Source organism: Falco naumanni, chromosome 5 (assembly GCF_017639655.2).
Source record: "Falco naumanni isolate bFalNau1 chromosome 5, bFalNau1.pat, whole genome shotgun sequence".
Taxonomy (NCBI): domain Eukaryota; kingdom Metazoa; phylum Chordata; class Aves; order Falconiformes; family Falconidae; genus Falco; species Falco naumanni.
This window is the reverse complement of record NC_054058.1, coordinates 6,518,798-6,533,794: the sequence shown is the minus strand read 5'-3', so window position 1 is coordinate 6,533,794 and position 14,997 is coordinate 6,518,798. Positions and strand designations below refer to the sequence as shown.

The 14,997-nt window shown below is 44.4% G+C and overlaps 1 protein-coding gene across 2 annotated transcripts; it reads left to right on the top strand.

Moving 5' to 3' along the window:
• Positions 1–118: 118 nt before the first annotated feature.
• QTRT2 (queuine tRNA-ribosyltransferase accessory subunit 2) lies at positions 119–14,095 on the top strand. 2 transcript variants are annotated; one of them, XM_040596793.1, is made up of 8 exons: positions 119–320; positions 1,023–1,078; positions 3,360–3,436; positions 6,200–6,409; positions 7,163–7,362; positions 9,993–10,144; positions 11,648–11,765; positions 12,742–14,095. In XM_040596793.1, the coding sequence occupies exons 1-8, from the start codon at positions 124–126 to the stop codon at positions 13,001–13,003; spliced, it is 1,272 nt and encodes a 423-aa protein (XP_040452727.1). In that variant the 5' UTR covers positions 119–123; the 3' UTR covers positions 13,004–14,095. The 2 variants fall into 2 exon arrangements, with proteins under 2 accessions (XP_040452727.1, XP_040452729.1); XM_040596795.1 differs by lacking the exons at positions 119–320; positions 1,023–1,078 and adding an exon at positions 1,125–2,031.
• Positions 14,096–14,997: the final 902 nt, after the last annotated feature.

Sequence of the window (14,997 nt, the reverse complement as noted above, 5' to 3'; positions counted from 1 at the left end):
GGGCGGCTGCTCCCGCCGGCGCGGGCTGATGACGTAGCGTGAGGCGGTTGGGGCGGGCGGGGCGCCCCGCCCCGCGCCCCGGCCCCGCCCCGCGCCCGCCGGTAGCGCGCGGCGGGGCCCGCCATGAGGGTGAAGCTGTGCGGGGCGGCCGGCGGGCGGCTGGGGGTGCTGGCGGGCCTGGGCCGGAGCGGGGCGGCCGCCCTGCCGCTGCCCGGCTGCCTGCTCTACACGCGGACCGGCTCCGCGCCCCACCTCACCCACGACACCCTGCAGGAGGTGGGCGGCGTCCCGGCCGTGGCACAGCTCGGCCTGCCCGCCCTGTGAGTACCGCGGCGCGGGGGGTGGGGGGCTCCGCGGCGCTGCAGGGGGCGGGCGGGCTGCTCGCCTTCCCGGTGCAAGGCCCCGTGTCCAGGTCGGTTGCTACCCCATCGAAGGGAGGTGGCGTGCCTGGGTGGAAAGCAGGTCAAGAGGCCTAGAGGGCGGCATCGTTTCTGAGCGTGTTTTGCCCTACCCCTCTTAGCGACCTCACAGCCTTCTCCCCAGCAGAACAACCAGCTTTAGACAGAGCTAACTCTCAAAACGAGTTGGGTAAGTGGCAACTGAAAGGAAAAATTAACATCATAAAGCTTGGTAGAAGCTCTCCCCTCCCTAACTAGTGTAGTCGAGTGATGCACTAGTAATGCTCCCCAGAAAGTCACTGCGTGACTTCATGCTGTCCAGCAAGTTAGTGGTCGCTGGTCGGTGTGGGTAAAAGCTCTGCCTTTTTGCCACGGAATTACGGCTCCCCTGGCACGTAAGCTGTGATTCTTGAGCATCTTATAAGCTGTGACTCGATGGTCGCTAGCATTTAGTTCTGTCTGTCCTTGCTTTGCTGCCTGATAGCTGGGTGGCAACTCTTGGTGCCTAAACCGATCCAAGTTCAGACAACACATCAGTATGGCAAAAGAAGCCTTAGTTATGAAACCACTGATCTTTCTTCACAGTTGTTTGCTTAATTAATGTGTTTCTGTATCTGGATGCAGGGCAGAACTTCATGATGTCCTGGAAGATTATAAAGAAGGAGCTGCAAAATTTATAGGTAAAGCATGTGTGTCTGCTTGCACGTCTGGAGTGATGATGCAGGTGGATCCCACTGGTGTGTTTCCAGGCAGTACAGTAGGCAGAAGGATTTAGGCATAGGCTTTCCACACGCAGGCATTTTCTCACTCAAAGTGACACTAAGGAAGACTTGAAGTAGTGTGTTGTCACTAGTATGGGCAGAAATCCTTCAAACAGGCTACAAAAATACGTGGTTTTGCTTTATTTCTCTTTTTCTGCACCCAGCCTTCCCCTTGGGGGCTTCAGCACTGACTGGGATGGGCTCAGGCCGAAAGTTGAGACTAGAACTGAGAGAATTTTTACTGTAGCCCCCAGTCACTGCTGCAAATGAATCTTGCCAGATGCAATTTCTGACTAATTTTGATGAGAAGAATTAGAAATTCTCATTAAATTGGCCTTTCCCATACAGCTGTTCAAATACATTTCCTGGGAGTATCTATCTGCTCAAGCTGGCTTTTTGATTCTTATAAAATAGTTGGTTTCATCTAAATATTTCCAAGAGGAGGTCTTCATCTAGTATGAAGAATAAACAGACAAAGCACCCCACATTAAATCAGTCTCAGCTGGTGGACACTTCTGCCTCTGAGCTATTGATGTTCCGAGAAGGTGTTAGGAGAAGAACCCATGTTGGATTTGCAGGAGCTTTGAGGAGCTAAAGCAGCAGGTGGAGAAGCTAATTTTTCCGCTGTTCTTTGTTCCTGTCAGTTTAGCAGCTGGACTGTACTTGCTCCCTGTATTATTCTTTCATTTTTTCCATGTTAAAGGGTCTGATTTAGAAATAAACTCAGTTTTACCTATGGATAGCCAAACACAAAACAGTCAACATTGCCATAGTGCTCAGCTACTGCTCCGAGACATTGTGATCTTCATCAGTCCCTGTACTCCATTCTTGGAGCAATTCTTGAATGAAGTCTTTACCTCGACACCTTGGTGGTAAGAATGAGTAAAGCAGCAGTTCCTGTGTTTGTGACTATTTTGGTTTTTCCTATGGTTGTCGTATCAGAGCAGTAAATGACCGCAGGCATTGTGCAGCCAAGATCACTGTTGTCGGGCTCATGTGGTGAAGGAACCTGAACGCACAGCGAATGCAGAGTTAACATCTGTGTGAATATGTGTATCGTAGCCTGTATTTATGTCTGGGGAGGTAGCTCAAAGAACTGGAGGATGATCAGCCCAGTCAGCAAGCATCTCTGGGACGTTTTGTTTGTCTGCAGATCTTGGGCTACATTGGGTGTAAGGTAAATCCTGTAAATCCTGTCGAAGTGATGGCATGTCTTTAATGTGTATAATTTAAGGACAGTTCTTTGTATGTGGAATCTAGCGGACTTTGCAAGAAAAAACAACTTTTGAGTTGCTAATGCTTGTGTCAAAGCTGAAGTATTTTATGAATGTTTCGTATGTGTTAGTTGCACATAATTATGAATGTATAAAATAATGTAATTTATTATAATTTAAAAAAAATGTTTAATAATTTCTCTCCTATATACAGACACCAAGTTTTTCTTGGTTATTTTTTTTTTTAAAAAAAACACATCAAAATTTGGACAAGCATTTCACTATATAAGCAAAGTTATGGCTTGAATGTCCAAAGGAAGTTTACCCCCAACTTCTAGTAAGCCTTGACTGCATTTGGACAACTTATTCCTTCAAGAAAGATTGAAAGTCTCTTTATCTGAAACTTCTTGGAGGCTTCACCAATTTCAGTGACGACCTGTGAAAACTGTATGACATTGAGATATACTGTCTAGCTTTCTGGTATTTGAAATCTCCAGTCTGGCAGGGATGATAGATTTCTAATTTTTGTGGCTCATCTGTTCTCTCACTGTATGTTGTCCTGCCTTGAAAGTTCTAGGCTTGAGGTTGTTGCTTGGTTTAGATTATGTCAAGTGTCAGATGTCTCCAGTGTATTAGTGAGTGGTCAAGGGAGTCAGCTGTTGGGTCTGCCAAATTCTAGTAGCAGGAGTACTAATCAAGAAGAAACATAAATAAATCTCAAAGGAGCTATGTAGGCTGCAGAACCAAAGGGTATTATTATTTGGTGGTTTGTCCTGATGCTGCGCTCTTCCTCCCTGCAGCTAGTAAAAGGGGAAAAAGTCTGCCACCTTTGGTGTTGAGGGATCGAATGAACAATACTGTCTTTGTCAGAATGGATATACTTGTCAGTGGGAGAATACCCTGTTCCCTTCTGCAAATTTACAAACCACATCTTTGCATTAGCTTTGGTTCATGAAACTACTCTCTGTCTGTCGCTCTGTTCCTAGGGATGCCAGACACGGTGCTGTACTGCTCCCTTCATGACCCGGTCACTCCCTGTCCATCTGGCTACAACACTAACAAGGTACAGTAACTATAAAGACTTGAAAGAGGCCACTTAAAAGTTCCCAAAAGAAAGCTGTCAGTCTTCCCCTCACCTATGTGCGTGTGCTTAGAAGGCCACAATATTTTTTGTTATGCTTTATAGAAAATTAAATCTTTGCACAAAAAAAGAATATCATGTATGTGCTCATACCTCCAACTAAATAAAGCTGCACACTTTTTACTTTTCAGTGTGCTCTCTGAACAGTTAAGTGGCAATTCAGATAGAAAGGGGAACTCTGGACTCCCATGCTGTTGCGGTTAATATGGTAGTAAAAGAAAATACATATGTATTAGCTTCTGTGTTGTACAAGCTTATGGTGATGCCACTGATAAGCAACAAACTTGAACTCCTACGTGTGTATTTACAGTCTGCTACAGGCTAACAAAGAGGAAGAACTTAGTATTCCTGCAGGAAGGTGGCTTGGCAATCCAGGAGTGCGTAGCATTGTGGATGTTTGCCTGTTCCATCCCACAGGCACCCACCTTCCCTGTGTGGTCCCCGCACTACCTGTTACCTGCCACAGCTTTGGCCTGGAGGGGCCATTCCTGGTACCTGCTCAGATATGGGCAGTCCCAAGGCCTGTGTGGGTACAGCCAGGTTTGGTGAAAGGTCACTGAACGACAGAGGAGAGCTACTGCCATCCAGCTATCGGTGTGTATTCTTTGCTGCTGGGATCCAGGCTGAGTCCTGTCTCTGCAGGGAAGGAATTGCCTGAAGCTTGTCTCATCATTGTGCAGCTATGAGGTGATAGCAGTGAGCTAAGCCTGGGCGTTGCGGGTTTGATTTGACTTTTTTTTTTTTTTTTTTTTTAAGCTGGTGGAGATTTTTATCACCTTGTTGCAAGGCCTTCTGCAGCTGGCTCTGTGCTAACAAATACTTAGGAAAGCTTTTTGAAAGCAGTGAGACAGAAAGCTGTGGATTCTGTGCCAGAAAACCAGGCACAGGCTGGATTTAAATGATCATGGGGTAATGCTCAGTTCTCTAGGCCTTATGGCTATTTTATTTATTAAAGCGGCTTTTTTCCCCTGGAGAGCAGAATGAAGGTAACTAGACTTGATTACACTCTGTGCCCTTTGGCTTAATCACTTCTGACTTTCCTCCGCCTGCCTGCACCAGCTGTTCCTCGATGCTCTCACATAAGAAGCAGCAGGAAGTAACTGGCCAACATGCTGCTGCAGCACAACATACAGCTGCTGTGTTCCAGTTGCTCTGCAGGTGCTAATTTGGGATCTCCTTCCTTTAGAGTTGCTTTTCTTCTTCTTTTTTTTTTTTTTTATGGGAAATTTACAAAATTATTATTACTTTGGAGACTTCTGTCTGTTTGTTATTCAAATTTAGTGAAATTAGCTGATGAGGCCAAAAGTAATCAGGAGAGATGGATGGACAACAGATACGTAGTGTATTTGATTTGCGCAATCCTTCTAGTTTTTGTGAAGACCAGACCAAAAAAAATACTCTGCTCATATTTTTTGCATCAGCTGATCGAATTCAGTTTGTGAATTAGTATGCATGAGAACTGTGCTGCTTAATCTGTCTGTCTGGCATAGGCTAGGAGAATGTGTTTAAACCCTCAAATCCCAAAAAGTCCACATATCACTTCAAGCTATAAGCTATTTCTGGTAGCTGAAAACGGTTCCTCATTTAAGAAAGCACTAAGGGAGCTGCAGATGAAAAGAGCTGACTTCTAAAGGGCTCAAGACTATTACTTAACCTCCTTGAATACTCCTTTAAAATTTTGGAGCAGCAATGTTGCAAGTGTAACAATAATACAACACAAAAGCAACTGCCAAGCTGCACTCACAGGTTAATTACAGATTCTGCAGAATAGGAATAAACGTGGTAGCGTGCATAGTTGCAGTGGCTGGAGAAATGTTTTGTGAGTCTAAATGTTCAGTGAATTGAATGGTGACATCTGCCAGCCCAGAGCTGTTCAGGTAACATAACCTCTCTATGCAGGTGCTTTTGTCTTGCTTTAAAATCAAAATCTTTCAAGGGTAACATGGTAACAAGGAAGATGGAGACCCATGTGTGTACGCAGAATGGAAAGCATATGAAGAGACTGAGAAGACTTTGTGTGAAATCCTAATGAGTTACCTGCCATTTCTTACATTAGCTTGGTTTGAAAGTTGTGCTTGGTGTTTCAATCGCTTCTTAAGTGGCTGGATTTGGGGCCTAAAATAAAATCGGATTCTGAGATTGAATTGCCTAACAACCTTTTGTATTCTTCCTGGTTATATCTGTGTAGTTTATATATACAGATATATTTAAATGGATGGTATGAATTCACTGCTTGGAAGAGGAAATAGTTTTTTGGGTTTGCATTGGGTACAGAAAACCAGTGAGCTGTATTTCCCATTGCAGTCTTTGCCACTTTTTATGAGATGACAACAGAAGTTTGATGAGAATTAAATCTCTCTTTTTTTTTTTTCCAAATCTGCCACTAATTTGTGTGATGATAGGCCAGCTGCTCTATCTCAGAGACTTGTAAACATGTGGAGAAGTCGCTGTGTCGAGTGTGATGGTTTCACCAAAGAGTATCCCAGAAATCCCAGTTTAGTTATTTATTTCCTTTCACTCATTGTGCCAAGTGCAGCTGATTATCTGAGCCGTGCTTCTGGAGAACTTATCGATGAAGTATCGTTCCAGTATCTGGTGTTTCACCAGAACAATTCCTTCTCCCCTTTGACCATGAAGATCTGTTAACCTTTGTGACTAGTGTTCATCCCTATTCTTCCTTGATAGACGGTGTCCTTGTGGGGAAGCTCGGGGCGTATGGAAGTGACAGCTTCCAAGTTCATGGACATCCAGCGGGCCATCCAGCCAGACTGGTTCCAGTGCATCTCTGATGGAGACACTATTTCTGGTGAAGCTGGCAGAAAAAGAGCCAAGAAGTCTGTGGATAGGTCACTTTCCTTCCTGGATGTATGTCTTCAGCTGCTAGAAAAATCACCGGTAAGATCCCTGAAATATCAGGGCAGTAGCACCGCAGCTGCTTTTCAGTCTGTGCTGCATCCTGGGCATTGTTTTCCTGATTTTTTTTCCACTGTTGGACTTCAGTGCATTTTTTTCCCCACTTAACCTTCATGCTATATACATGGGCAAAGTAGGATCTTCTCATTCAGACTGAGAAAACCCATCTTCTTTCTCTGAAGCCCCCTCAGTTCCAAGTGAGGGGAGACTTGCTAAAATTTGCCAGTTCTATTCTTTATTTCTTCCCACAGCTTTGAAAATTCCCCCCTTATTGGTGAAAGGGAACATACTATCTGAGTCTGTACTACAAAGGAAAATGGGTGACAGCAGCTGATACTGGCATTCCCTGAAAAGCAATTAATTTCAAAATCTGGTGTCTGACAGCCAGGATAATGGCACCTGCTTTGTATTCTGCACTGACACATGTAGTGCTGAGGGGCCAGCTATAAAAAGCCACGTACAAAGATGTTCTGTGGTTATTGCCTTCTATAGGGAGGTGGAAAGAATGGCACCAAAATTCACAGTGAGTTAGTGTCGAGGTAAGGAGCAGAATCTTGTCTCTCTTAATCCCGTTTCTACCTTACACTGTTTTGTGGGGAGTGGTATTACATGGATGAAACACTGTGGCTCTGGCAAGTTCCTGGGAATGCAGGGCACCTGGAATCTGGGCTGTGAGATGTCTTGTGTGTCTTTGGCAGAGCGTGCTCTAATGCTTGTGGCTTTCTCCTGGGCCAGGAACTACAAGGAAGTGTGATGTTTGGGGCAATTGAAGGTGGAGATATCTTGGAAGAGAGGCTCAGATCAGCCAGGGAGACTGCCAAGCGACCGGTGGGTGGCTTTCTGCTAGACGGTTTTCAGGGATGTGCCATGGCCAAAGAGACCAAGTTGAAACTGATAGCTTCTGTCACAGCAGAACTGCCAGAGGATAAACCAAGGTAAGTTGTGTGGGCAACATCCCAAGAAGTCCATCTGTCCTATCATGAGGAGTGTCTGCAGGCTGCTGTGCAGTATGACTGTGGGAAATAATCACTGTATTGCATAGCTCTGCTCGTGTGCCAGGCTGCATAAATTCTACCCCTGTCAGGCTGCAGTCTTCAACCTCTGTCTCAATTTCTAGCTGAAGCTGGGCTCACGCTGTGGCTTTGAGTATTCTCCACGTTTAGAGAATCATCAAGGGTTTAGTTCAGGTAACCTTTACTTATTTTAGGGAGAATTACAGGTAGGGTATGTCTGTGCTGCTTGCATTTGGCTTCTGAGGCCATGGCTTGCCTGAAGTTCAGCTCAAACAAGAACATTCTTACCAAGCTATCTTACAGGGACCTTTTCTCAGAAAAACTGTCATGTTTCCAGTTCTCTCTGGCCTGAACTGGAGGAGAGCCGAAAGGGGTGCCGACAGAACTAGCCAGTGCCTACACGATCTTACAGCAGCCAACTCTGCCCTAGTGCCTGAGCCTGTGAGCTACCAGGGGGTGGCACAGCCTGGCCCAGAACAAGTATGTTCTCTGCTTGGACTGGCATAATGTGCAGATCGTTGTGTGTTCTGTTAGTTATGCCTGTTAGATCCATGCCAGAGACTGGACAGGAGTGGCAGCTTTCTTGAGTCTTCTAAATGACTAACAGTAAATAAAGACTTCCAGAAAATGTGTGCTAATATTTGCTAGTGGTTCAGAAGTGGAGGGCTTGCTTAAAGTTGGGTTGAGCTTGCTGGCTTTTGCATGGATTGCTCTTAGAAGAGCAGCTGCGACAGAAGTGGTATGGGTGCTTTTTTTTTCCCATCGTTTCCTGAGGAGTGACTCGGGCCCCATTGTCTTTCTGCTGCCCTCTGCTAGCTGAGCATTGCTCTGACTTAATGGTGTTCAAAAGGAAATTAAATGCGAAAGCATGTGTCTGGTGTTGCCGCTTGTTCATGCTTAGCGATACCTGGGGTTTGAATTTTCCTGACAATTAGAAGGCTTGCTGTGTTGTTGCCGTTCTGTCTGGCTGAGCTACTTAAAAGATCCCCCGGGAGCAATAGAGTCCAATCTGCTCAGCTAACCTTAGTGGCTACCAGTGCATCTGCCTCATCTATCAAATAGTTTGCTTTTCGGGTTAAGACAAGCATTTCTGACCTCTTTGTTGGAAGAAAGCTGGTTAGCCCTAGGGGCTCTTGTAATTCACCTCAAGTGAATTTCAGATAATTCTGTTTTCCTGGATCACCCTTGCCATTCTGGCTGGAGAAGTTGTTTTGCAATTGTGTTCTATCCCAATATGAAAATCTGTAGAAGACAAATGCTTTCTGTGCTTCACCTAAGAAGCGTCTGATTTTTGTGTGATGGTGAAATGATTTTACGAATGTGCTCTTGAGAGTCCTTTCACGTACCTAAAGATGCTGAAGTCTCTTGGTAAAATTTATTTTCCTTCTCAATAGCATCAGAACCCTTGCAAGAACAAATGCGTGTCCTTCCCTGTGCAGAGATAAGCTTTAGCAAGGGTTTTGATCATATATGCAGAGCTACTGATTTAGCTATTGAGTATCATTTTCTCCCTGCCATGAGTGCCTGAAACATAAGACACTTAGGCTGTAAACTTCTCCCGTCCTTATTCTGTGCTCATCAATTTAATTGGAGTACTTAGAAAAGTGACTAAAAATGGCACCTTGTGACTTCATTTATCAGCCCCTGTGTATTTTCCTAATTATCTGTTTAGATCATTGCCCTACATTAGCTTCTACTGCTGTCAGCCCAGCCATGCACCTGCAGGAGAGCAGGCACTGCTCTATTCTCTTCTGCCTCACTCGCCCTCAGGGAAGCTGCCAGCTAAATCTGGCTAACAGCAGGATCTCTATTACCATTGATAGCAATCCAGCTGGGCTCTTCCTGGCTCTTAATGCCATGTCCCAGGAGATGTTACAGCCCAGGTTTCTGGATAAATCATTTGAGCAGGTAAGAGTGTAAAGAGGAGGGAAGAATAAAGCAAGGAACTTTCTCTTTTCAGTGACATTTGTTACTAGTGCATTCTCCTCTAGGTAGTTCTCCAAGTGCTGTATGATATGTCTGTCAGTCACCTGAAGGACTCTATCTTTGACCAGCTGTTTGCTGCTGTCTCTGCTGCTTTTGAGCAAGTCTTTTTAGACTGTCCCCTAAACAGTTACCCAGCAAAGGGGTCCGTGTGTCTGGAAAGTGCTGTTTCCCCTGGAGCACAAACATGACTAAGGAAAATGTCTGCTCTATGGCATAGATACTAGGTGAATTTTGAATCTAAGTGAACTCATGTGTGTGTGAAAGAAACCAAAAAACTTCCAAAATAATTAACAGAATGATTGATTATTTTTTTTCTGCAGTGAACGGGGGATTATTGCTGTCTTCCACATGGCAGATAAAGAAAAGCCTGCTAGGTACTGGCTAGGTTGGAGATGGGGAGGTGGAAGCGCGCAGGATTCTGAGCGGTGACTGCCATACCCACTTGCCTTCTGATTAGCAGTTGCAGGGATAAGCTACACATACTGCACGTACCTCTTCCTTCAGGTGCCTGCTTGCTTCTTCTACTCGGAATATTCTAGATTTTTCTTCTTGCGTGTCTCTTACAGAATCATCCATGGCATAGGCAAACCAGATGAAGTGATTGAGTGCATTGAAAGGGGAGTGGACATTTTTGAGAGCTTTTTTCCCTTCCAAGTGACAGAGCGAGGCTGTGCCCTGGTTTTCAGTTACGACTGCCATTCAGATCCTGAAGCAGCAGGTAGGCTTCTTGGTGGTCACGATAATTTCTTACTGTGTCAGCCAGTATTGTGGCAAGTGTAGTTCATGCTTTGGAGGAATCTATGTTTGGGGGTTTCATGTCTGAAATAAGCGCAGTAACCACTGGAAACACTGGGATTACACTGTCAAGTGTTGCTTTTGAAGGTGGAGCATTTTGGTGTGAAACCTCGTGAGGCAAACTTGAGGCCTCAACCTTGGGTCTGATGTCTGATTAGCCAAACTATACTCCATTATTTCTTAAATACTTAATGAATAGAGGGTGGGTTTTTTTTGACACCATTGGCAAATTTTCTGTTACTGTTAACAGTGAAAGTTGGACCTGATAAGTGGAGATCTAAAATACTTGATCTCTAGAATTAACTGAGTATATGTCTGTTTTAGTAATGTATTTCTGCAGTCCCTTCTTCTTTCTAGCTGACAAAAGTTAGGGATCCATTTTTGGGGGAAGCTTTTCCCTCTGTCCTTGCATTCATCAGTTCATATCAAAACAAAGATGTTCATAACTCATCACCTCATTACGCTGTGAGATGGAAGCATGTGTATCACCCATTAAAGCATCTATCAAATGTGTTTCAAGCAACCATTTTGTTTTGGCATATTACATGTCTTTAATACAGAAAAACATTTTACATTTCTCCTCCTGGGTAGAACCTATCGGCTCTTCATGCCTGGGTAATTCAAAACCAGCTGAATAGAATAGAACGGAACATCTTGTTTCTTTGTGCTGGCTGCTGTGGTTTTTTAACCCTTCTCTTTGTTTGTTGTTCTTTACCTTGTCTCACCTTATTCTTAAATCATAACATTCTGGGTAAGGGCAATTTCTTGGTTCTGTGTCTGTTTGACACTCGGCAGACATGGATTGTGCAGACAGTAATACTGATGTTTCCAGATACATCTTATGCTTAAAGCAAACCTAAAAATGCAAACCTACAAAATTATGGGCTGATTTTTTTATTTTTAAGATAGACTGCCAGAAAGGCAGAGGTGGAATCTAAATTTTCTGCATTAGTGCTACCAACCTCAAAAAAAGCATCTAAATCTCTGAGCCTGATGACAGCATAGAGAGTAGAATGATTGAATGCAAATGAGTTGCCTGTACTCTAGAAAAATCTCAATAAAACCAATTTGTTCAGGTGATTGCATTCTGTTCAGCATGCAGTTCAGACTGGAAATATTTTTGACATTTTATTAAGAATTCAGCTCAGTAGAGCAGCAAAAAGTTACACTGTTGTTTCAGTTCTAACCCTTCATTAGGTTTAGTAGATTAGTTTTCACTTGTCTCTTGCTGTTTTAATCCTCTAAAATTGTATTTGCGTTAACTAACCTATGACAATCAAAGAAACACAGTTGCTTACCACAAATGTTGGAAACTTGTGGCAGTTTTCATCTAACAAGAGTAGCAGGAATACCTGCTGTAAGGTTGCTGCCCTTTCTCTGCCCTTGCTGTCTGTCCATAAAAGGCTGTTGTCTTTATTTAAAACAGTTTTAAAACAAAATGGGACCCAGGACCTGGAGAAGGGCGGTGCTGAAGAAGACCAGGATGAAATTTCCAGAGCTGACCCAGAAATGACACCATTTGAGATACCTCTGAAGGACAAAAGGTACATGAGTTCGTGAGGAGGGTACCTGCAACTGCACCACAAAATATGCTGAGTTTATCCTCTGTATTTGATTGCATGTGGTCAGTAGCTGGATAGGAGACGTCATAAAACATGAATGTGTTGAAGACAGTGCTTCTGGACATTGCATGGAGGAGTCTGGGACAATCGTTCTAGCTTGTTATCAGGCAACAGTGTATGGCTGAAAGCGCTATCTTTTTGCATTTATCCATGGATCAATGGATCATTTATCCAGAAGACATACTGTGGTCATAACTGTGCCAGCTGAAAGTCAGTACGTTCACAAAGGTTGTCTGGGGATCTTGTTGGTCTTCTGCATCTAACGTGGGTCACCTTGAGATGCTAGATTTAACCTGTGGAGAGCCTCTACTTTCTGGCTCCGTTTGGGCAGCTGCAGAGCAATTCTGCAACTTCTGGATACTACACAAAAACTTTGGCCGGGGTTACCACTTGTACTTCTTTTTTTTTTCCACAGCTGCCTCTAGGCTGTTTGAGTAGATAATTTGTGTCGCTTCGGTAGATCCTCTCTCCATTTTGTGAGACTGGGCCATCTCACAGTAGAGGGGAATACAGTTTTGTGAACAGTGGAATGAGTTTTTGTTTTGTTTTGGATAGCTTCCTTCTTCACAGAGTGTGTGATAGCTAGTGAGGTGTGTCTTGTGCTACAGCTTTTCTGTCAGGGAAGGCACAGGTAAGGCCTCTCTGCTGCTACCTGTGATTTAGTCAAAGTTATCATCTGACTTCAGATGTGTGACCTTTTGGCTCTGTAGTGAGTTCTGGCATGATATTTGAAGTCCTTAGTGCCAGTGTGGTCTTAGATGTCAACACATCTTACAGCCACTGGATTCAGGACTTCAAAATTCAGATCCCTGCAAAAGGCCATGTGGTAACTGGATATTCTTTACTGCTTGAATGGGTCTTCTTACCTTGATGTTATCCAACACTGCTTCCTCCTTAGATACCAAGATGATTTTGGTCCTTTGCTGGAAGGATGCACCTGTTACTGTTGTCAGAGGCATAGTCGCGCCTACGTCCATCACCTCCTTGTGACCAATGAGTTGTTGGCTGGTGTCCTGCTCATGATGCACAACTTCCAGCACTACTTCAGTTTCTTCAGTGCCATACGGGATGCCTTAAGAGACAATAAACTGGATCATCTGAAGAATCTTGTCTTCAGGCAGGCGCTTCAAGGCCCAGCAAATGCGAAGCCAGACCCGTGAGTTCACAGAGGAGGGAGGAGGTTGCGGGCTACATCCTTATCCAGTGGGACTGTGTGAGGTGTACTGCCAGCAGGGTCCCCTGGACCGCTTAGTGGTAAAACGCCTGCCTTCCTGAAGGGAATTGAAGGGACGTTTGAAGATCATCTCACTTCCTGGTGGGGAAGGAAGATCTTATTCAAATGTCCCTTTTGGTTAATTGGCTTGGTGCATTTTTGGGGTATGCAAGAGCCTGAACAGCGTGCGAGACCAGCATGGATAGCTTTTACAGTTACTGTTGGTTTTCCATGTGGAAGGACTGAATTACTGAACTTGCAGTTGAAGAAGCAGCAGGGCATATACTTAAAATTAATCCAGCTGCCTGGAGGCTCAGCAGCTGTTTGGGACTCTTATTCCGTACCCAACGGTTATTACAGGTAATTATTTTTCTAGAAAATCCTAGTGGTATTGTTGTCCCATCGTGGAGCTCCTTGATGAGAGATCCTGCCTCAGTCTTAACACACTCTTCCTTGTGGCTGTTGCCAGCATCTGTCCCTGAAAAGAGCTGACTGGAAGAGCTGCTGTGTTTGGTGGCACAAGGGACTGGATGTGTACTTCTCTCTCGGGCCACCTGCAGTGCAGGATGTTCTCTGGGCCAGAAGGAGGCCCTTGGCCTCAGCCGGGCCTTGACAGCCCTTGCCTCAGGGGTGCTAGCCTGTGACATTAGAGCCAGAAAGAAGAGAAAGTGTTTAATCCATGTCCTGCTATAGAGTTGTTGGTGTGGTTTTTTTTTTTTTACTCTGTACCCTTTCACCTGTATGGACTAAGATTTCACTCATTATCATCCACATGCTAGCGCAGGAAAGTACCGCTCCTTGCAGCTGTCCCAGCACTGGTCAAATACCAGGCTACACAAACATCCGCGTGGGATGGAGCTGTGGAAGAGATGTATCGCAGGAAAAGGTGTTCGGATTCTTGTGGTTCCCTGTTTTAAAATACGACTTAGTTACGTCATGTTCCTCTTACTCAGCTTTTTTCTTAACGCCTCTTGCTTTGGAATCCTGGATTGATTCATTTTATGTTACAAAGCAACAATTAAAATTGTTTTTCTAATTACACTGGCTCCTCAATGTGTGATAGAGGTGGTGTACCACAGAGCTTGAGTGCACTGTTCCAAGAAGATGTCTCCTGGAAACTTGACCTAGCAGCCTGACGGAGGACAGTGAGTCATCTAGGAGTAGGATCCTATCACAGAGCAGGGCTCCAAATAATTTGTTTCAAAAGAATGCCATAATTGACCTGGAAGTGTTAAAGACACTGTCCCTTTCCCTGTAAGAACTCTACTACCTGAATTAAATTTTAAAAAATACTGCAGTTAAAGTTGCTGACCACAAAGCAATTAAGGATAATCTGCAGTTTGTTCTTCACCATTTCTTTAATGTTGTAAAACTTTAATATCTCACATCAGAATGGCTTTACTGTAAAATAAAAGGAGGTTTTATCATCCCTGACAGCGCTGCCTGTGCATCCCTATCTCCTTGGGCAGCTACGCAGTGGGCTCGGAGTCCTTTCTGCCATTCCAGCCTTATCCACTGTGTTACTTACTATATTCCTGTTCCACAGGAGCCTAAAGAAATGGTGCAAAGACTGCTTTACTTTTATCTTTAAACAGAGATTATGGAGAATAGTTCAGCTACAGAAATTACATAAAATACGGGACACGTGTTCCAAGAAGTACTTTATGATTGTCAGTGTTGATGCAGCACTGGGAAACTTGGAAACTGTATCCTGCATACACATGTGAGGTCTGCCTACCCTAAAGGGCAGGGAATTCTAATGAAACAAAAATGTTTTATCCTTCTTTCAAGAGGGACCGCAGGATGTGGTGGTAGTGTTGGACCTTGCAATGCTTGTTGCTGCAGTGTCCATTTCTACAATGTTGCAAATGTCAGTGCAAAACCTAATGGGGGACGGGACGTTGGACACGGACAGACAGTGCCCATCTTAAAATGTCTCAT

Excerpts from the sequence above, each read along its gene's own strand:
- QTRT2 (XM_040596793.1), top strand. The coding sequence starts at position 124 with ATGAGGGTGAAGCTGTGCGGGGCGGCCGGCGGGCGGCTGGGGGTGCTG. Across the intron at positions 7,363-9,992 it reads CTGCCAGAGGATAAACCAAG|AATCATCCATGGCATAGGCA; the intron begins GTAAGTTGTGTG and ends TGTCTCTTACAG. Across the intron at positions 10,145-11,647 it reads TTCAGATCCTGAAGCAGCAG|TTTTAAAACAAAATGGGACC; the intron begins GTAGGCTTCTTG and ends TATTTAAAACAG.